Source organism: Stegodyphus dumicola, chromosome 1 (genome assembly GCF_044657685.1).
Source record: "Stegodyphus dumicola isolate Sdum_Otavi_A_Nest chromosome 1, ASM4465768v1".
Lineage (NCBI taxonomy): Eukaryota > Metazoa > Arthropoda > Arachnida > Araneae > Eresidae > Stegodyphus > Stegodyphus dumicola.
The window spans coordinates 63,404,503-63,426,827 of record NC_140768.1 but is presented as its reverse complement, the minus strand read 5'-3'; the positions used below and the strand labels follow the sequence as shown (position 1 = coordinate 63,426,827).

The window sequence follows — 22,325 nt, the reverse complement described above, 5'->3', positions numbered from 1 at the left end:
TTTTGAGTAAAAACTTCAAGTTAGGTGTGGAAACTTGATTAAATAAGAATTCATAGATATTTGTTTATTTAGTATTCTAGTAAATAAAAAAAATCGATTTGTTATGATATTTAATTTTCACATACAAGACTTCCGGAAAATCATGATAAGAAGAAATGTATGTTTATGTGCTTAGAAATTTGAATTTAAAAATATAGGACTGTCTTAAATTAAGGAAAACTTCATTTCCTTATAATGAATTTATTTTGCCATTCTAACGATAATAAGTAGAGAAATTCAAATAATGCTGTTACCTCTACAGAAAGTTTATAATTATTGGTCGATTGGATTGCTTATTCATGATTAAAATATTGTTGCCTATTAATAAACTAGTTGCCGAAATAAATCTGACTACTGTCTTATTTAATATCTTTTTTTTTTTTTTTTTTTTTAGGCCTCCTCTTTTAATCAGTTTTATAAAGCGTAAAATCATCATGTAACTTGTAATAAAGTTATTCGGCTTTTAATTACTCTATAAGCTAAAAATTCTTAACGAAATTTTTTTAAATAAATATCTTAAACTGTAATGGTAATTTACCATTAAAAATGCAACTAATCGATGTACTTTCTGAAGGGAAGTTTCGTTTCCTTGCATGTGCAGTTGTCAATGCTATAATGGAAAAGTGGACCAGCCCGTGCTTATTAATGGCGGATATTGATGTTCTGATAGTAGCGTTTAAGGAACTATATTCAACATAAGCCTTGGATAATATATGAAGCATATAAGTTGAGAAAATATAGATGTGTGTCCTGTGTAATGCAGGTATATATTTATCTCTTCTGATTGTTATGCGTAAATAAGTTACAACGAATTGTTACAGTAAATGAAAAATGGGTAAAAATGTATCCAAATACATTAAAAGTCTTGATTTACGCAGTTTGATGTGCCACTTATTGCACTCTCGTTTCGCATTCATTAATTAAGTATGTACAGATTTCTAAAGGTATCTTGTTTTCTGAAAACCTTCTCCCCCCTTTTTAGGTATGTAAATAAATCATCTTTCTACACTTTTAAGTTTTAAAATTACTAATCGCAGTGCTTAATGTTTATGGTTTACGATAGGTAATAGCCGTATGAACCATTTTAATGCAACTGTGTATAAACCTAGTATAAGTATCTTTTTTTTTTTTTTTTTATAATTCGTAATATAATTGCGATTCTTGGTCGTTGTTTTTTCAATGGTTACTGTACCTTATGCGACCCCTATTTTTAACTTGTATTCGTTAAATTGTAACATTTCCTTAAAGTTGTTTCACGCAGATTTTATCGTTCAGATTGTAACCATTATTATACATAATTACACGTTCTATTGTAAATTTACCTTCGTAACTGTTCAATCTCATCAAATACTGATAACAAAGGGTAACAGTTTATCGTCAACATTATTTCTTATTAACGGTGAAAAGTGTAAATAAAATTTGCCGTTTTAATGAAATTATTTATCTTTAAACTGATAATCGTTCTGTAAAATTATAGTAATAGTGCCCGATTTTAGCGAAATATTAGCTTGTTTACATAGCGTTTATCCAAATGTAGTAATAGTCGGTTATTTTGTTTTCACAGTATGTAATATTTTGATTAATAGATATTATTTTTATATGATTTGTTTTATAGCCTGTTAAACATTCTGTAAGCTCTAACTCCCTTCTTGTTAAATATTACATACTTTTAGTGCAATATATTTTGCTTTAATTATCTTTTAATTCAACTTCTATGTAGAATTTTTAGATAATGTAAAATTTTTCAGATTGCATTTTGTAAAATCTGTTTATTATTACCATGCCTCTTTAACACAATATTTTTAAGATTGAATCTTTTCCTTAATTTTTATTGTGTTTAAATTCCAATCACTTTTTTAATGGATCTGGTTCTAATTGTGGGACTGAGGTACTACAGTGACTAGTAATCATCATGGTCATTATTATTATTTTACTTATTTATAGTGTATGTAAGATAAAAAGTTTAGTCTAAAATATTTTGTTCCCATTTATTCATTTTCGTCAAGTTATGTCATCTTTAGTTTAAAAAATATCTCTTTCAACATGATTATTTAAGTTTATCATTTTTATGCCGTATTTTTAATTGAAAATTTGATTATTAAAAAAACTGCAGGTTTCAGTTTATACCTCTGTAATTGGTCTCAGAGAAGCCTGCTTTCTTGAATTTAAAAGTTATGCAAAATTCAGTTAAGAATTTCCTGTGTTTTTAAAAGGCTGTGGACATTTCAAGAGTCAATTTGAATGTGAATCAGTCATCTAAAAGAAAAAAAGGATTTATTCTGTATTAAATATGGAATTGTTTTAAGTTATTTCAAAATATTTTGATATAAAAATTTAATTCAACACTTATGCAGTTTTGCTTATTATGCAGCTTTTTTGTGGATTTTTTTTAAAAACTGAGTTATCTTTCTATTATAAGACCACTTCTCATCATAATTAGTGACTTTAAAATTATGAATAATTTTAAATTATATTTTATCTTAAAATTTGAATACTTTTTAATCAACACTAGAATTTCTGATGATTAAGTAATCTATACAGTTAGCGTTGCCACCTCTTGGCTGTCAAAATCCGGGAGGGGAAAAAGTTTCCTGAAGAAGAAAAAAAAAATTTTTCAGTCGCAACTGAAAAAAAACTCCGCCTCCTTAATCTCGTTCAAAAGTATTTTTTGAGCTGCAGGAGCAAGCAAACTCTCGCAAATACTTGTACATTTTGTTCTACCACAAGAACTCGTTTCTGCCAAAGAAGAATCTGGAAATAGAGTGCTGTACAATGTGTGCAATCCTGGTTGCTAAAAGTGTGATGGTGCTTAATCCTATGATAGACTTTGTAAGGTATGATAGGCTATGTAATTTCATTTGCTGATATATTGTCCTGTTCTTCTGAAGATTTCTTCAGGAGAAAGTTCGAAATTGATTGCGGGGAATCTCTATTCAATATTAACGACTGGTGTTTTTTGCTTTAGGAATGTACAGTTAAAGCTCTAACATCCTCGTACTTAATATTAACCGTTTTCCGACATACTTTACATTCTTTGTTAAAGTTGTCTCTCTTCATAAGCTAATCAAAGAGTTAACCACTTGTCTTGAAACGACTTCGAATATTTTGTCTTTTTTTGTGGCACATGTTCACTTGCAGAATCAGAATCATTTTTCTCACTAGACATTATTATGAAAGCATTTAAATAATTTCAAAATATGCACTTGTTTATGGATAGCTAGCAAATTGCAGACTAAATGAAAGAGTGGATTAAAAATAAGAGGGTGACAGGAGATGAGGGCGCGTACGCGCGATACGCAGGCATAAAACCACTACTCATCCCGTAAGGCGCTTACTCACTGCTCACTGTAGATCGCTGGTGCAAAGAATATATATTGACATAGACATTCTTTGGCTGCTGTACGCGGTCGTGTGATTTTCGATGCTCTCAGCCATTTCATCCGTGCGCATTGTGTCATTATTTTTGAGAAACTTGATATTACGGGAGAGTAATATTTATTTTAAATTCAATTGGGAGCCGGGAGATTTTAATTTCGAGGACCCGATTTGGGAGAATTCCGGGAGAGGTGGGAACCCTATATACAGTAGAAAAATTCTGTCAGTTTAACAAATTATTAAATACAGTGTTAAATCGACTGCCGATATTTGAAAGTAAAATAACTGTATTTTTTAGAAAATAGAAAAAAAGTTTTGAATAGACATGTTCTCTTAATTGCTCTTTCTCTAAAATGTAGAAAATCCCTTTCTGTTCTTTTGCCCTTCTAGTGGCCTAATGATTCTGAGTTTGACTTATTTTCAGTCTAGGCAAGCAGTCTCTGTTGACAATGTGGCAGATTATTCTGACATGGAAACCCAGAAGTGTTTCTTGTGGTAAAATAAATTTTATCAAGCTATCATCGGCTCCATATGCATTATGAACTTGTGTGCACGAAATAATATACAGGTAACCCTCCTATAACACGGTAGATAGGTTCCTAAAAAATGTGTTGTACGAGACCCAGGGGCAGTGCAAAATGAGGGGTTAAAAACTTATTAAAACCAAGTATTTTTTTTAATTCTGCATAAATAACTTCAATTTTTATTAAAAATATAAATGTATGTATAACACAAAACAAAAAATATTATTTTAATTTAACGCAACTTTTATTTAATTACCGTATTTTCTGGCATATATGACGCACCCCATTTTTATACACATTTTTGAAGGATAAAACTTTATTACTGATCATTATAATTTTACCAGGTTCCTATCATTTTCTCAGATGGGGGTGTCCTGAAATGCCTCTGTGCAGTTCTGTTTCCATGTTCGTTAACATACGCAATCACACGTAGCTTGTATGCTATGTTATAGCAGTGCTGACTTTGTTTTTGAGCCATAACTTGCCAACAAATTTAAAGAAATTCAACAGTAGAAATTTCGCACACTTAAAAGTTGTTCACAAAAATTGGAAAGTTGAAATGAATCCAGCTATGATTATTGATGACAGCACATGTGCATTCCCTGAGCTCTGTGTGTTTGTAATATTCCCATACTCCGCAAGGAAACCAAAAAATTCCATAACTCTGAATAGAGGAAATTTCCAGAAATGAATGTAATCAAAAACTGAGTATCAGCATATAAGACGTACCCTGTTTTTCAGACCTATTTTCGGTACTTTTCCGTTTTGCCGGCGCAAGCGATAAAGTCGCTAATAATGGTACAACCCATGCCAAACGAAATATTCTCGCTGGTAACCTTTTACGCCTCATTTTCAAAACAAGTTGCAGCTTTTTCTTATCAGATTGATTGTTTCTTTCAATACTGGCATATCATTACATATAATTTTTATCAGATAGTTCAGTTTTATGTTTAAGGCAATTTTCGGTAATTAAGTTAATTAGGATGCAATCACAGCACTTACCCGAAGCCGAAAAATATAGAAAAGGTAAAGTCAAGGGTTAAATTCATCAATTCTAATGAGAATGCATTAGCGAAGTAAAGCACTGCAGTTTTACATAATTTCTGAGTAAGCTATTCGTACGAATTGAAATATTTCTTGCATTTAAACTTGTGTTCCAAATTAAGATTTAACTTGAAATCAATGTGGATAATTACTAAGAGCATTAGATTTTTGTAGAGTAGTTAACGTGAGATGAGATCGCTTGGGGTCACGTGATATGAACCGGCGAATCAGGATGTTGAACCATGAAAGCATAGTAAATTCTTAATGTCTTTTTACAAATTTGTTGTCTTTATTTATTGGCTTTTTATAAAATTTTAAGCGACATTAAAATGTTTATGCCTTCTTTTTTAAAAAGAATTCTTAGAACTAACATTTTTTTAATATTTTTTACGTGTATACTGTATGTTGTCGCCAATAAAGTCTGCTTGGCGAGATTTGCGCCGGCGAAACGGAAAAGTACCCTATTTTCAAAGAAAAAAAGTATGTCTTATACACTGGCAAATACGGTAATTTCTTTGTCTTCTTGGCATTTCAGTATAATCAACCAAGAATGTTTTTTCAGTGGAATGAGATCGCTTTCATTTTCAGAATTTTTCTTCATTTAAAGTTCTGGCACCTTCTCCATTTTTTAAAAAAATCTGTAATTTTACTTTGCTTTCTAGTTCTTAGCAAGTCATTGTAAATTTCTCAATATTTAGCTAGACAGATTTGCAGCTTCCTTTTGAATTTTCAGCTTCTTTCAGCGGAAGAGTTTGCATTCAAGAAAAATGACTTAAGATTTTCAGCTAAACTTGGCCTTCTTTTAATTTTTTTACTGTTAAATTATTAAATGCAGTCTTTATCAGTTTTAGTGTCCTCAGAATCGATTTGATTTACAGCTTTGGATGACATTTCCATCAAATCTGCTTCATCAGTTTCTTCTTCCACTAATAAATCTTGAATGTCCTTAATAGCCATATCCAGAAAAATCTTTGCCTTCAATTGACTTCACAAGTTCTAATATGCCACCAATTTCATGATCTGACAATTCACGCACGTTTTCTATTTCAACTGAAGAGGACTCTATCTTCTTCCAACATGCATGTAAAGTTGATGTTTTCAGTTCTTTCAGCGACAATGATATAATGTCGATACAAAATCCACTGTAATGGTCTTCTTGTGTAATGCATTTTAAAGGTATAAATAATACCTTGATCCAATGGTTGGAGTAACAAAGTAGTGTTAGATGGTATTTTGACTTTGGGCTGATTCAAATGTTGTGGGTGACATGAAGCATTATCTAATAGTAATAATGCCTTGAAGCTCAAATTTTTCTGTCTTAAATAATGTTGTCTGCACAAAACAATTTTAAAACCAGTCTTTAAATAAATTTCTGCTACCCAAGCTCTTTGATTTTCTTTCCAGTATACCGATAAGATGTTTTTATTTATGCCTTTAAGTGCACCAGGATTTAATTATCTGTAAACTAACAAGGGTTTTGTCCATAAAGTCCCCCAATGTGTTACTGAACAAGACTGGTGTTAGATGATCTTTTGGCACATTAAATCCTGGTGCATGGTTTTTTTTTTTTTTTTTTTTTTTTTTTTTTTTTTTGATATAAAGGTTTTGCTGGGCATTTTTTTCCACCACATTCCAGTTTTGTCGGCATTGAAAACTTGATTTGCTGCATATCCCTGCTCTTCTATGATATTTTGAATTTTTTCAGGAAACATCCTAGCAGCTTCATAATCAGCCGATGCAGATTCTCCTTGAATTCTTATGCTATAAATGGCAAAATGCTTTTTGAAATTTTCGAACCAACCCTTTACGTGCCACAAAATCTGGGTTGACAGAGGATTCACCATGTTCTTTAAGGTGTTTGTAAATTTTGAGTGCTTTTTGTTCAATGATATTGCTATCCGATGGAATTCTTTTTTGACAACCATCATCAATCCAAATGTTGGATGCTTTTCCCATCTTCTCAATTATTATGCAAAAAAGCTATTCTTTAACAACCGTGGTTCCACGCAGACTGACGACTAGCAGCATGAGACACTTTTGTTTTTAGGCCCCATAGATGAGGGTTCGAATTTTGGAAGCCAAGGTTGTGTATTTTCGAGCTCTTATTGTGACCTCATGTCATTCATCTTCTGTGATACTGAGGTTCCTTCATTGTTATTTTGTGACTGGGTATTATTTCTTTATGCTATTGTGCTATATTTTCCCTTGTTACCGATTAAAAATTTAACGGTTGATCTCCACCATGTGACTCGTCTCCCTGAAGATTTTTGTTCTTACAGGAACCGGATCTTGGCAGACCACTGGCAGGACTTATGAAACAGGATTCATATGTTATGTTATGTGTTAACCTTTAAAAGACTGAAAAGTTTGAAATGGTTTACTTAAAAAGACGGGAAACAGTAATATAATCAAAAGTCTTTAATCCGGACTCGTCGGGACTTCGGCGATTCCGGATTATAGATCATCAGTTTAAATCTGATAAGATGGCATACAAAAATTATAAAATTAAAAATATGAAACCGTAATTAATGAAGTAAAGATAATGCCGACCTCAAAGCTAAAAACGCTCTGCGCATGCGCCTCGTTGACACATGCGCACAGGCGTTTACACGTGCGCTTAAGACCTTTACAAATGCGCGTGTGCGCAAGCGCAGAATACGTTTTCGCGTGCGCGTTTTATGTATAACGGACGGTATAAGCTAAAATTATCTAATTATCTATTTCAGTTAATGTTGATGATTGCGTTGTTTCTTAATCTTCGAATTGGATCCGGCTTATTATTTTTTGCAGACTGTAAGAGCAATTTTATAAAAGTAAACTTGAACTTTCGATTATGTCAGATAGAATTTCCAATGCTGGAGCTCCCAAAGGATCTCCAAAACGAAAGTATGTTTCGATGTCCATCAAACAAAAAGTGGAATTGCTGCAAAAAATGGATAAAGACATAAAGAAGGTGACAGAGAGGTTAGTGAAAACGAAAAAATTTCGATTGACAAGTTAGTCAGTATTCTCGGCACAGCAATTACGGGACTTGAACAGCGGAACTTTGTAACTGAACAAGAAATTACGTCTGTTTATAGAATTAAAGAGAAAGTATTATCACATAAAACGAAGCAGCTTAAACAACTTACATTGAAAGAAATGTTTAATAAAGTAAACAAATAAATATTAAGCTTTTTTTTTTTTTTTTTTTTTTTTTTGTAAATTTTGATACCCTTTAGATCATAATTGTTCTTTATTTCATAAATTACGGTTTCATATTTTTAATTTTAGAATTTCTGCATGCCATCTTATGAGATTTAAACTGATGATCTATAATCCGGAATCGCCGAAGTCCCGACGAGTCCGGATTAACGACTTTTGACTGTATATAGTTTAATCTGATGATCTTAATATTTGATAATCTGACATTGCTTAATTTCTAAGCATACAGACTTTTGCTGTGCTTCTGAAAAGGTTCATTCCGTGATTTTCTATTTATTCTTGCTATGATATGCATTGTAGTAATGGTAGAATTTTTTGAGACTTAAAAAAAAAATGAGAAAGAAATTCCCTTATTTTATTAATGTTTCTTATTGATGTCCTGACTATTTAGTAATAATATGTTAATAATGACAGAAACACGTATAATTTAGATCTGTTAACATTTATTGGTACTCCTTGATTATACGCATTACCTCCGAAAAGTTGCCAGCTTAATTTTTCATTAAGATAATATGCAAATGAAAGCCATTTTAAAATGATGATGCACTAAAAATTCTATAGGAGATCAATGAACCAGTAAAATCGAAAAGCTAAGAAATATTCATAATGGAACAGTTACCTTTTTCAAGAAATACTAGTGTAATTTTTTAACTGTTTTCCAAGTGCACAACAATCTGTTTTTGCTTTTAAAATATAATTGTACAAATTCAGCATCATGCACAAATTTCGATCCATAAGATTTAAATATTTAAGAAGTACAGCTTTATGGAATGTCAATTTTTGCATTCTCTGCTGTTGCCAAAATGTACTATTTCTGAAGAAATGCAATGCTTTCTTTTTCATCAAGTACAGATAAAAGTTTTTGGGATATTCAGAATTTCTCCGTTTTCTCTACAGGTATAGTCTAACCACACTAACTGTGTAACCAGCAGACTCCTAGTCCTATTGTAGTTCCTTATGAGGAAAAGATGTACCAAATAAAAAAAAAAATGCTAATCAGAAAAATGATCATCGAAAATTGAAGCAGGAATCTGTGCTCATCTGCTGCACGAATGTTGATATTTGGGTTGCCTAATTAGCTGACATAGCGTGTTGCTTGTAAATACATTTCAGAGGTTTGCGAATAATAAAAAAGAGCTCCTTTAGCATACGTGCATTTTCGCCAGCATTTCGAAATTATTTAATTATTAATATTATTTAATATATTCTGCTGTTGTCTGAATTTTTTCACAATAGATTTCTCGATCCTTATAAATTATCCTTATATATTCTAGTTAACATCTACCTATTAAAAAATGTGCAGGAGTGAGTGGAGAGGGCTCTGAGGGTTCACTGTATAAGTAAGTGATGGGCCTGGAATTGATCATGGCTTCAATCTCAACGAACACTGTTGAGACACACACATTGAGAGAGAGTGATGAATGGCCAACAATTTTTCTAAGACTTGTTTTGATCGTTTTGATCATTCTTTCCCAAAATCCTCCCCACCATGCTCCCCTTTCAGTTATATATTTCCAATGAATACTGTGAGAAGAGAAGAAATTCTTTACAGAAGGATCAGAAATGCAAGTCCACAGTTATTTTAGTTCAGTGTCTGCGCATTTGAATGATTTTGCATTGTTACTTTATATAATTGAACATAATCCTCGCCGCGCTGTAAATCTTCTAAAGGACAATAAAACACTTCTGTATTCATCGAAGTTACCAGTTCTAAATGAATAGTGTGCATTACTGCGCAAGTGAATACTAAAAGGTAATGTTTATTCTTGCTCTCTTTAGAGAAAAATGGTCCAGCATAGTCCAATCCAGTTACCGCGAACGGTGGTGACTGAAGAATTCGATCTGGAGGAAGTGGAGCTATATCTTGAACTCCAGGGTGAACACTGTATGTTTTGCAAATCACGCATCTGCTCAACAAGGATATAATTTGCTGTCTGCCTTTGACAACGCAAAATTTTTCGTGCTGGTGCATCAGAGTTGAGTCCGCTCCAGATTGAAATACCCTTTCATGTACGTTGACAATTAACAAATCGACGTATCAACACTTTGACGAAAATTTTCATGGACGCTTGGCAAATTCCAGACAGTCTGCAAATTGTATTCTGCCTTTTAACAGTAGATGTCTGTGTTCATCGAGCTCAGGATTCAGCGAGTAAATATTGGACCCTTTGTCAACTGACTTTCCTTGAGATACAAGGTTAATAAATTACCTTTTCGCCAGCACTTCCAAAAATTATTTAATATATTCTGCTGATGTTTGAATTTTTTCACAATAGATTTTCTTGATCCTGATAAATCATCCTTAGATATTCTAGTTGGAGGAAGGGATAGCAAATGTCTCTTGAGCTGAGAGTGAACTACAATATTTTCAGAAAGTGTGCTTTCTCCTCGGATTTTTCAGTTTGTTAGCATAATTTGTTTGTAGAGAATTTTTGTCATCAGATTACTTATTAATTTCCTTGATTTTGATTATCTATAAGTTGGTAGCAATACTTTTTTTGGGGGGGGATCTGATTTCTCTTCAATTTTGACAGTAACTAAGGTTAGATGTAGGTTAATATCTGCTACAATATTTAGTCTTTGTTGCTATCATTGAAGTACATATGATATTATAATGCAGTATACAATGTGATATATACTGTTCATGCTCTAAAGAGAAGTAAAAATACTTTTTGTAATCTTTTAGCAGTTGTGTGTCCGCCTTTTAAAGTATTTTGAAATGCAGTGACTATTATGTACACAATGCTGATTTTGCAAAATGTACTTATACTTTATTATAATAAATAACTATAATTGAACATGCTGCAAATGTGTTAGGCTATAAATTCAGTTTTAGGTGATTACTAAGCTTAGAAATTTATATATTTAGTTTATAATGTGTAAACTTGAAAATTAATTTTGTTTTTGAAGATAAATATTTTTTAACTTGCTCTTTTTTTGCAGGTATTTGAATGAAAATTTGGTTTTGAAAGTGAAATGCCAAGAGTTAAAAAATGTTTTGCAGTGCATTCTGCTTTAAAGTTCGTAAAAAATTAGCTATTCATGCAGAAAATATTGCAATTTACACAAGAAGGACTAATATGCTGCTTTTGTACTTTGTGGGTTTAAAATACCTTTTCCCTTCTAATAAAAGCCAAACTTTCAGACTTCAACAAAATGAAAGTTAGTACTGTCAGTTGCTGCCCATGTTCATGGCCTTACTTTTTAACTTTGTCTTACATATCTGGAAGGAAAAATCATAATATGGAAGAAACCGTGAAGCCAGCTTCTCTATCCTTAAAATCTGTAAACCAATCTTTGTGTGCTCCTCAAGCACCTCCTGTTTCCATTAATACCCCATCAGATACCACAGAATCTGTTAAATCTCCTAATATGAGCACTGATAGTGGATTTGAAGGAGAAAACAATAGACCATCTTTGCTTCAAACGTCTTTACCTTCACCTTCAAAGGATATGATTTTGAGCTCTTGGCAAAGCAAAATGTACAGTGATGGGACCACAGCATTGAATTTTGATGGGTCAGAATCTACAAGCCCGAAATCTCCCAAAAAATCCACTGATGATTCTGACTTCAATGAATCTCCATTTGACAAAAAATCAGTTCCAAGTGTTGGTGATATGCATTCAGAAAGTGATAATGAGTGTGGTTCAGAGCACAACTGCACTTTTTTTACAACAGATGCTTCTTGGGTTAGAGCAGGCACTAATTTATCAAAGGGTATATATGATGATAAAAGGCTGGACAGTTTTAAGGGACAAATTTCAGCATTTAGTATTTGTCTCTCAAGGAACAGTGATGATCCAGATGATGCTTGTGCTGATAAAAGTAGAAGTCATGTTGAATTTGGAGAATGCCTCACATGTCATAAAGTGCATTACATCCGTTGCAGGAATTGTGTTGAATGTGTTCATTGCTCTTCAGATGTTAAGTGGTGTGGGACTTTGTCATCAATTCGAGAGTGTAAAGATCATGTTATTTATGCTGAAGGGGAAGTGAACAGCGAAGATGATTATGATCTTCAATGTAAACATGACACAGAAACAGATACATCTGATGAGAAAGTATTTGACGGAACATACAGTGATGAAACTCTGAGTGCATATTATGTTCCATCTAATGTTTCTGTAGCAGCCGATGAATACCATCTGTCTGTTAAGTTACCTGATGAGAAGAAAACTCCTATCTGTGAAGATGAGGAGCCTTATTGTGAAGAGGAAAGAGATAGTCCTTGTTTGTGTCATATCGGCATGTGTAAATCTGAGCGTTGTCAGAATGAGAGATCTAAGTACACCACTGTGTTAAAACCAAAAGCTGTAAGGCCTCCTGTTAATCCTAATAGGATGGATTATCATAGTAGCCTTGAGTCTCTTCACAGTCAGCATGTTTTAGCCTTTATAGGACAGCATCATGATAGGGTATCTGCTTTCCATGAACGTCCATCTAGTAGTCTTTCACAGAGTGAAGGGATGCATTATTTTTTTAGCAGATCATTAGATATGCCTCCATCAGAATCATTGGCCAGGCACACAACCTCACAGTTATCTGTTGTCACAGCATCTAATTTTCCTACATCTAATTCTTGTCTATTTAGCGAAGCAGCTGGTCATAGATCAAGTATGTCAGATATGAGTACTCTAACACGCCGTGATCAAAAATGCACAAAAAGTGGTGCTGAAGAAGGAAGTGATGAAATGAACTATAAAAATTCTCAAAGCAAATTATCTGAGCATAGCAATTCAACTACAGAAACAGAAAGCCCAAAAACTAGAGCTAAACGTTTTAGTATGCCCTGGGATATCTTTTGTAAAAGTGATGCTTCTCATAGTCAGCTTTCGCATTATGATCCAAATAGTGAGCCTATTCACATGACTTTAGAAGAAGTTCATACATCCCTTCAAACTTTGAATCCTCAAGAAAAACGTGCAGTTTATGCACGATCTTCCAAAAGTGTCCAGTCCAGTGAAGGGAAGTCCTCTCTTGGATTTCTTGGTTCATATCTAAGACAGAAAAAGTGCAAAAGGGACGATAAACATGGATCTCAAAGTAAAGCAGATAGTGAACATAAGTATCAGAGGAAGAGTTTTCCAGTTTTTATTAAAAGTGCATTTAATAATTTTTTTGGCCTCAAAAAGAGTCCAGGCCTATCTATTTCAAAATCTGATGATGAATTGCCCACAACATCTAATAGTTTAAGCAATAAAAAGTCTAGTCCCAATACAAGTCCTTTCACAAACCGGGCACTACCACCATTACCAATAAATGGAATTCCAGAGTGGGATGGTACTGAAGAAGATGAACAATGGACATTAAGTGGATGCCAGTCCCAAATTTATGACAAAGAATCACAGGATGATTTTGTTCGAAGAAAAATGGATTATGCAGCTAGTATTGAAATAGTAAAAGATGTAGGTATATTTTATAAATATATTTCATGTTTTTTTATGTAATTCATCTTTTCCAATCACTGTTACTCTGAACAGTGCTGCTTTTTTGGATTTCTGTTGAAGATTTGTGTTTAAAATGGCATTTATTTACTAAATTTGTACAATTATTTTACTTTTTTCCACAAACTTCTCCCATTTGTTATGAGGAGGATTAGACTGTTAAAGAAGCTAAGAGAACAAAATATTTATGGTAAGGTAATATACACCGAGTTGCCAATAAATTTTATGACTGAATGAGGTCATGCAGTTCAGAAAATTCAAATTAGTAATCAAATAGTGTTTTTTATATCAAGTGAAAAAAATACAGATTTCTTTAGCTAAAGAATGAAATAATAAGTGCATTTATTTGCAATTTAATTAACAGAGTAGCCATAAGACTCATTTTTTGGCACCATAGTGGCTTCTTTCTTTTTTCGTACCTTCCACTCACTATCAGATGGATTTTTTCCCTTTTTATGAAATATCTGTTCATAGTTGATTTACTGTAAAATATCTATCTGGCTGCTTGCAAATTGAATAATTTATATCGATTCCAGCAGTCAGATAATGGTTGTAGCAATGATATTCCTCCTAAATCATGCCATTAAAATTTGTATGGAAAAGATAAGGAATAGCCACAAAGAAACATTTTCAGGTTTCATGACTCCTCCAAAATGCTTTTGTGTGGAAAGAATGCTGTCTGTGATATTTTTCCCTTTTGTGAATAAGCTTTATTCTTTTTTTTTTTTTTTTTTTTTTTTTTTTTGTGTGTGTGTGTGTGTGTCTACGAATTTTAACATTAGAACAAAGTAACAAGATATTTATGTATACCTCTTGTATGTAATTATTCCAGTTAACTTTTGTGTTGTAATTCATTTGAGGCTATAGCTCATAAAACATAAAAACTCTTGACACCATCAGTAAATGATTAATATGGCAATAACAAAATTAATTTGGGATCAAGCAAACTATATTCAGATACTTTTTCTCCCTGGCATGGACGAAAGCTGCATAGTCATTTTAGTTTTGAGTGACATTGCATGAAGTGATTATTCTAACACAATCTTTCTTCAATGAAAAGTTATTTTGGACCCCCCCCCAAAAAAAAAAATTAGAATAGCCACTTGTTCATCTCTTGGTAAATCCCAAGTCATGAAATCCATTGCAGTTAAAAAAAAAATAATAACTATGATTAGATAAAAATTGTATGGGTGATCATTATAAAAAGAATTATTGCCAGGAAAGAAGCCAAATAAAACATACTGAGGAAGTAACACCGAAATTTAACCCTTTCAGCACTAGTTTTTTTTCTTAGAAAAAAAGTTAAATTAGGGCTTTAACTTTTTTAAAAGAAGAAAAGGGGCTTCAGTAGGTCACATAGAAGTAGAAATAGTAATATTCTGCCAAAATAAAAACAAAAATTAACTGTGGAGGCTATCACGGGGGTGGGTGGGACACATGTGTCCCACTGTTTTTTTTAGATGGGATACATATGCCCCAGTGGTGTTGAAGTAACGGTATAAAATACAGTGAGAAATTCAGTTCCCTAGTCCTAAATTAATTTTACAATACTTGTCTTGATGTTTTGGAAATATCTGCGGGACATATATGTCCCGATGGGGTCGAAAGGGTTAAAAAGTGCCGAGTAGTACAATGTTAATGGAAAAATATTGTTTTATCTCCTGAAGTTGCTTCCTGCTAGGTTTGTAATTATCATTTTATTTCCTGACTTTTTGTTCTGCAGCTCTAAATTTGTTTAATTGTTGTTTATATGAATAATTTAGAATATTAAGTATAATTTTTTAATCATATGAAAACAAACCCTGACCATAAACTCCTCTCTACTGTCTGAAAAAGATTTTATTAAACAGATGATTAAGTAATAAGCATTTAATTATACTATAATCAAATTATGTGCATGTTTGTATTCATAAAGTACAACATGAGATCTTTCAAGTTTAAGAGTTGTTATTTAATGCTATAGAAATGGTTAGCATGTATATTGCCACTATTTATTGGCACATGATATTTGATTGTTATGACACATTGTGCAAACAAGAGTTAACATGCTTAAACTTGCTATTTTTCTTAAAACTCAATCATTAAAAGCTGAAACCTAGAGTCATATATGAAGAAAAGGTGTTAACTTTGATAGAAAAGTTATAGTGTAGAGCACAGAATGGTTTGTCATAAAACAGAATGTAAATATTTCTTTTTTGCTTATTTGATTATGTAGTTCATATGCAATAATGTTGAATTATTTCATGATTGAATTTATTGTACTTTAAACCCAATTCTCTGTATCATTTTTATGTATTGTTAAGTATTATACTATAAGGTATTTTTCTCTCTCGTTTCCGCCGTGTCTTCATGATGTAACTGGAAACACATTCAGCTTTTCTTCGGGATGTCCAGAGTTGGAATCCCATTGCAAATTTTTTTATCTTCTTCCTCCGATATAACAATGACTCTACAATGTACAGTAACAAATGCTGGTATAATATACCGTCCATTAAGATGAGCAGAATATTTGTAATGTTGTTTTTACGGAACTAAGGAACTAAGGAAAATATATTCAAAATCCATACAAATAGTATCAACTGAATTCGTTATGAATATTGCTCTAAGCATTCTGAATCGCTGTAAATTTTTTGCCAATTTTTTTTTTCATTATTTGATATCAGTTTATTATGTTCTATACTTAGCAGGTTTTCAGTCATTTGTTTCTTTTTAAGGCACGTGTAACCTTTCGTAGTAATCAGTCATTTAAAGGGTGGATTTTCATTGTCAGGGAATGGAATAGTTCAACTGTCAAAAGAACCTTGCTATTTCTGCATCAAAAATCTGCATATTTTCTGGAGTTATTTCAAAGACAAAAATCTTACATTCTAGCTTGGCATATTTGTCTTTCTTCTTCATCATGTTTTAGTTTCTTTGTAAGTAGAGCTAAATTATCATGTAAATGACTGCATACCTTTTTAACTTCTGTCCTAGAAAATACGTTATTGTGACTACTGATGATGCCTTTTTTTTTTTTTTTTTTTTAATAGAGTTGTTGCATTCTGTAGGATGTAATGATATTAATTTTCTTGCAGGTGATGCAATCGACTTAACTTTTTTACTCAGTACTTCTGCAAATAAAAAACTTTGAACTAGATTTAACGGCATACCAGTGCAAGGAATAGATATAATGGTATTGAGAGATGACTACAAATTGTATATTAAAATTTTCTTTTTGACAAAATGGCCCTCTTAACATGAAGCTATCTTTGAAATATGTCAGGTGGCCAAGCCAAATTGGACGTAAGAGACTTCACTAGCTTTGAGTTCGGTTTATCTTGGGCTACGTGCGAGACAAACTTTAATTGTGTCAGTTGTGGTTCGTTGGCTTCCATAATGCATCATATCTGACTAGTACCTGTTGAAGAAAGTTGATCACCTGTTTTTTTAGAAATGACAATTTTTTCCCATTATTGGAATTACATGTTAATTAAAATGGTATTTTTTATTTTGAATATATATTTATTAAAACATGCATTTTTCATTAAAAATAATTTATTAAAAAATCATCTAATAAATTTGTATTAATGGTTAGTATAGTGTTTAAAACATTTTTAGTTATTACAGTTGCTGTTTTCTGCTAGTTTCGACTGTTTATGTTCAGTATTTGCCACCAGCAGAACAAAAACTCCTCTTTTAGCAGCAAAACAGTGTTATTGTCAGAGTACTGCAATTGGTATCATTTTAATTCAATCACAAATTAAAACCAGTTAAAAAAGTATTAAATTGTTTGGATTTGACTGAAGAACCGTGTCTCGCTGAAATTGTGTTGTGGAATTAAAGAAGTGAGTACTTTCCCTAAATTGCCTAGGCAAAATGGATTTGCTAATTAATACAGAAATTTGCATTTCAGCTGCATTTTATTACTGAAATGTAAAAAATCATGCAAATACATTTTCATATATTTGTGACTTTGTTAGTTCATGACATTTTTATCGTATAGTGCTTTTCCATTTTGATTTAAAAGGATATACAGTTCAGCTTTATCACTAATTGTGTAAATATTTGGCATTTTTTGTGCTGATGAAGTAATATTATCTGAATGTGTCTTCATTTCATAAATGGTCTTCCTTATTCTAGAGTCCTCAACAAATGCAGCTCCAAATATAGAATTTGCTTATTTTTACCACACCTATTGTCAAAACAGGGTGTTTCATTTCATAAATTCCAAGCTGAAGCTTGATTTCAAAGATATGTACAAATTATATCAGAATTTCACTTTTTTTTTAAATTTTTATTTTATTTATTTATTTATTTATTGTAGCTTAAAATCTATTGTAGTCTGACTAGTCCAATCACTTTTTTGTTCAGATTATAGCAATCTGAAAGTTTTCCGATATTCTTCTGTAATCTTGAGTTAAACCATTGAATGCTGTCATAAAATTGCATTATTATGTATATTAAATAATAGGTTGTTCCTTCTTTACAGTGTGGATGGTATTGGGGACCTATTAGTGGTGAAACTGCTGAAAAGTTACTTGCTGGAGAACCTGATGGATCATTTGTAGTTAGAGACAGTTCTGATGAGCATTACATTTTCAGTTTGACTTTTAAACTGAATGGATTAGTTCGGCATGTACGAATAGAGCACGATCATGGTAAATATAAGAACATTTAATTTTGTTTCTGATTATAGATATATTCACAGTTAATTGCTTAAAGTGCGGCCTCTAAGTGATATTAAAAAAAAAAAAAAAAATATGGTAATTTATAATCAGATTTATTTTTTCACATAGTCATGTGCATGCATCATTAGTTATAAAGAATAAATATTTATTCAGAAATAGGCTACCATGAATTGAAATTTTTATAAGAATTAAGTGGTACAAATGAAAGTAATAATTTCATTTGCCACTGAAACTAACAATTAATAATCTTCTTTATTATTCTGTTTCATGTCACAAACTATATTTGCTTCATTTCATGTTGTAGAACTAAACTGAATAATATAAAATCTGTTTAACTTAGTATAAATTAAACCAAAACTCAAAAAAGTCCGTAAAAAAACTTTTGGCATTATTTCTGCATTTATGTCTATGGTTTATGTAATATAAGAAATAAATTGCTGGATATTAAATATGCAACACCTGCAATGTAAAATGATAGCAAAGTTTTTTAACACATTTATGATACAAAGGTGAATTTATAAAAATTTCAAGTTAGTTGCATAAGTAAAATGCACTGTGATCAGTACTGAATGTGTCTATTGTGGGCAACAATAACTGCTGCTCAGACTCAGATTTTGAATAATATTTTTAAATATTCCAATCTAGCCAATGTAGTTTTTTTTTTTTTTTTTTTTTGCCAGAGTTCATCAGTTATAGCTGTTGGTGTCTCAGTCATCCCACATTGTATAACACTACAGACCAGGTGTATTTATTCAAAAAAAGATTCAATGGACTTGCTGCCAACACAGAACTGTAATGTCTTGTATTAATAAAATATGAAAATGTAGGTTATGAACAAACAATGTAAATTTGGCATATTGTGAGTTCTGCGGTATCTGAAAGTTTGTGATTAATGTTCTGCAGATCATACTAGACTGGTAGTGAGTTATTGCTTAATCTGAAATAATAATAAGTCTTGAGAAGGTTAAAGTAACATTTTAAATTTTATTCTTAAATGAACAGAATTGCACTTCTTTTGTGACAGTTGAAGAAATTCTGCTGCTCACAGGTATTTAAATTAACATAATCGAAAGTTAACTTTTAGATAAATAACGTAGTCTGAGACTATATATAAAAAGTCTGAAACTATGTATGCTGGCAACTTAAGTAAAGCTGGGATAGTAAATAATAGCAAGGCACAGCTGCTAGAAGCTCTAATTTAAACAATTTAAAAACAGCTTAAATACCCAAAAACCTAATTTGCATTCTGGTGAGAACTATGGAAAAGAGTTACATTAAAGGTTTAAATCATAATAATTAGTTACTTAACATATATTACATCAGAGTTTAAACAAATTGCAAAGAAAGGTCTTAATGACGTTGGATAAGATTTTAAAGTTGTAAAATTTAAAAGCATGAGCCAGCTCTTACAAATACTCAATTGAATTCAGGATGCTAAATTTTACATTCTGCAAAATTTCATTCTTTACATTTTTTTTCATCGTCTTGCATATTATATCTTTTTCCAGGAATAATTTACGTTTTTCCGTCTAAATTCTTTTTTTTCACCCTGCTGTCCAGCATTGTATTGGGTGAAACAATGTGAACTTTATAAAGGTTGACTGAAGAGCTTAACTTTAATTCATTACCAATATGCTATCATTTTATTTTCATTTATCATACACACTATGAAGAGCACTTTTTGCTTTTACAATACATTAGTTTTTAATATATATATTCATGAAGTCAAGATATTAAATGTCATTTAAAATGCTACAATTCAAAAGATTACTTTTCGTAGATTTAACTTACGTAGCAATGTGCAATATTTTCTATTATTTGATATGTATTTCCTCCAAAATTTCTTTTCAATACAGGCTTTTGAGCAAACATAACATAATAGTGTTTAACATACAAAGATTAAATTCTTAAAAGTAGATAAATACATTAAGGGGAAAAAACTTATTTATTGTATTCATCTTATATCCTTGCTTGAGGTAAAATTAACTAATACCTGAAAAAATAAGGAAAATTTCACCGATCTTATTTTTGTAGAAGTCAAATGTCCTTTTCTATTGACTCACTTCAAGTGGGATAAATCATATTTCTGTTAACTCTGTTGAAGTATGTCTCTGAGGCTGATAGTTATCATCATCTGGCCTTTTCTGTTTCTGGACTTGGTCCTTTATTCTCATCAAATTTCTTTACCCTTTGGAATATTCCGATAGAGCCAGTTGTTTCTTTGGAATGCTACTTTTCCATATGCGATCTGCACTCTCTGTTCTGCCATTCATCTGTGCTCTTTGCTTGCTTGTTCTTTTGAATTTCTATCTAGGTTTCTCTTCTGGTGGCTATTTATAGCATAGATTTCACCTTGACTAACAATTCATTTTCCTCTTAATCCAAGTCTTTTTTATTGAATCTATTTCTCCAGGAACATCTTCCTTTTCACCATCCTTCACCTTGCCATTGTTTTTTACCCAGCTGGTGTGATATCTGTGGGATTCTTGAATTTTTTTCCTGAACCATTGACATTTGTTCTTTTCTGTCTTGGCTCGCTCATCTTCTATAGCTCTTCTTTTTGAGACATCTAATCTGGGTCTTTTCATTCCCAGAATCCCCCACTATTTTTAAATTTTAATTTACTTATTTTTTTATTATTTATTTGGGGTGGGGGAATTTTGTGACATAGATGAAGATGCTGGATCAACTGAATGTTCTTGATAACCCTACTATCCTCAAGTCAATCCTCATCTTATGTTAAGTAACCTGCAATACCTTGCTTATAAATGGAATCTCAGCTTGTTCATAATATTTTTTACCTGATCTACATTCTCCTTTGTGATTCAGTATTCTGTCTTTTTAAATACACTCTGTTCCTTGGTTTTCTCGATTGAAAAGAATCATTCAAACTTATTACAAAATTTTTCTACCTTTCCTCATTATATACACGAAAAATTTTTTTTTTTTTTTTTTTTTTTTTTTTTTTTATTCACGAACCATATCTGAATTGCACATTGCCTCATCCACTAATTTCAGAATGTCTGCAAATAATTTTTTTTTTTCATCTTTAAAAAAATCATCAATGGGTGTATTTAATTTTCTGACAAGGAATAATTCAGTCGTTAATATTCCCTGTGGTTTTTGTGTTTATTGATCTTATTGCATAGATTGATTCGTTAACACAGCTATCCTAACAGTGGTCATAATTTCTTATATAGCTGCAGACAATTTTAACTGTATTTCTGTTCACATTCCATGTGATAGTCAACTGTGGTTGATAAGGGTCTGTTTTTGCATAGAAAAGATTATCAATGCTTTTATATTTAGCAGCCCTAGTCCTAAGTCTTATTATATCATGAGGTTCAAAGTGATTGGAATCTTTTAAAAAAACATAGGTAGTCTGTATTAAATTTAGAGTCTACTTTCAATTCTGAAATAATTCTTTCTCGTGAATCTAAAATTACTACAGTCAACATGGCAGATATTAATTTTTTCCTCTCATCATCTAGTTTATTCCTTGAATGTGGCATCTGTTACAGCATTTTATTTCCTGAGAGTATGTTTAATTTTTTAAAATGTATTCTTGTAATTTATAGAACCCATCATATGAGTCTGGGTGACAAATTCTTCCCAGAATACAGATGTACTATGGCCGCACGATCTAATTATACAGTAACAGGTACCTTGAAAAAGTGAAATTTTGAACAGCCAACAGAACTGTTAATGTTTCTCTCTCAGAAATGATATATTTTCTTTGATTTAAATTAAATGTTCTACTAAATTATGCTGGTGGCGTCCATCTTGCATAAACATGTCTCCTACATGATATCAGATGTATCTGCGACGATTTCTAATTTACCATCTTCAGGAAGTTTTAAGATGGGCTTTGATTATTGCCACATAAGTTCTTCAAAAACCATGTCAGCTTGTGCTGATTAAATGAATCTAGTCTTTTTCTTTTTAAGATTTAACAAAGGTTCTGATATGTGAGTAAAATCTTAAATCAGTGCCTTAAAAAAGCACTAGCTCAAAAATGATGCCAGTT

The 22,325-nt window shown here is 31.7% G+C and overlaps 1 protein-coding gene across 3 annotated transcripts in view; it reads left to right on the top strand.

Annotated features, from left to right (window-relative positions):
* Positions 1–468: 468 nt before the first annotated feature.
* LOC118194108 (uncharacterized) overlaps positions 469–22,325 on the top strand; it is a 37,309-nt gene continuing 15,452 nt past the window's right edge. The window contains exons 1-4 of one of the 3 annotated variants that reach the window (XM_035365303.2): positions 469–802; positions 11,130–13,592; positions 18,100–18,268; positions 18,979–19,158. In XM_035365303.2, coding sequence (XP_035221194.2) covers positions 11,343–13,592; positions 18,100–18,268; positions 18,979–19,094 — 2,535 coding nt within the window. In that variant the 5' untranslated portion in view covers positions 469–802; positions 11,130–11,342 and the 3' untranslated portion in view covers positions 19,095–19,158. Of the gene's footprint in view, positions 803–829; positions 1,022–11,129; positions 13,593–18,099; positions 18,269–18,978; positions 19,159–22,325 lie in introns of those variants that run through there. The other 2 variants (XM_035365300.2, XM_035365302.2) reach the window with 2 other exon arrangements.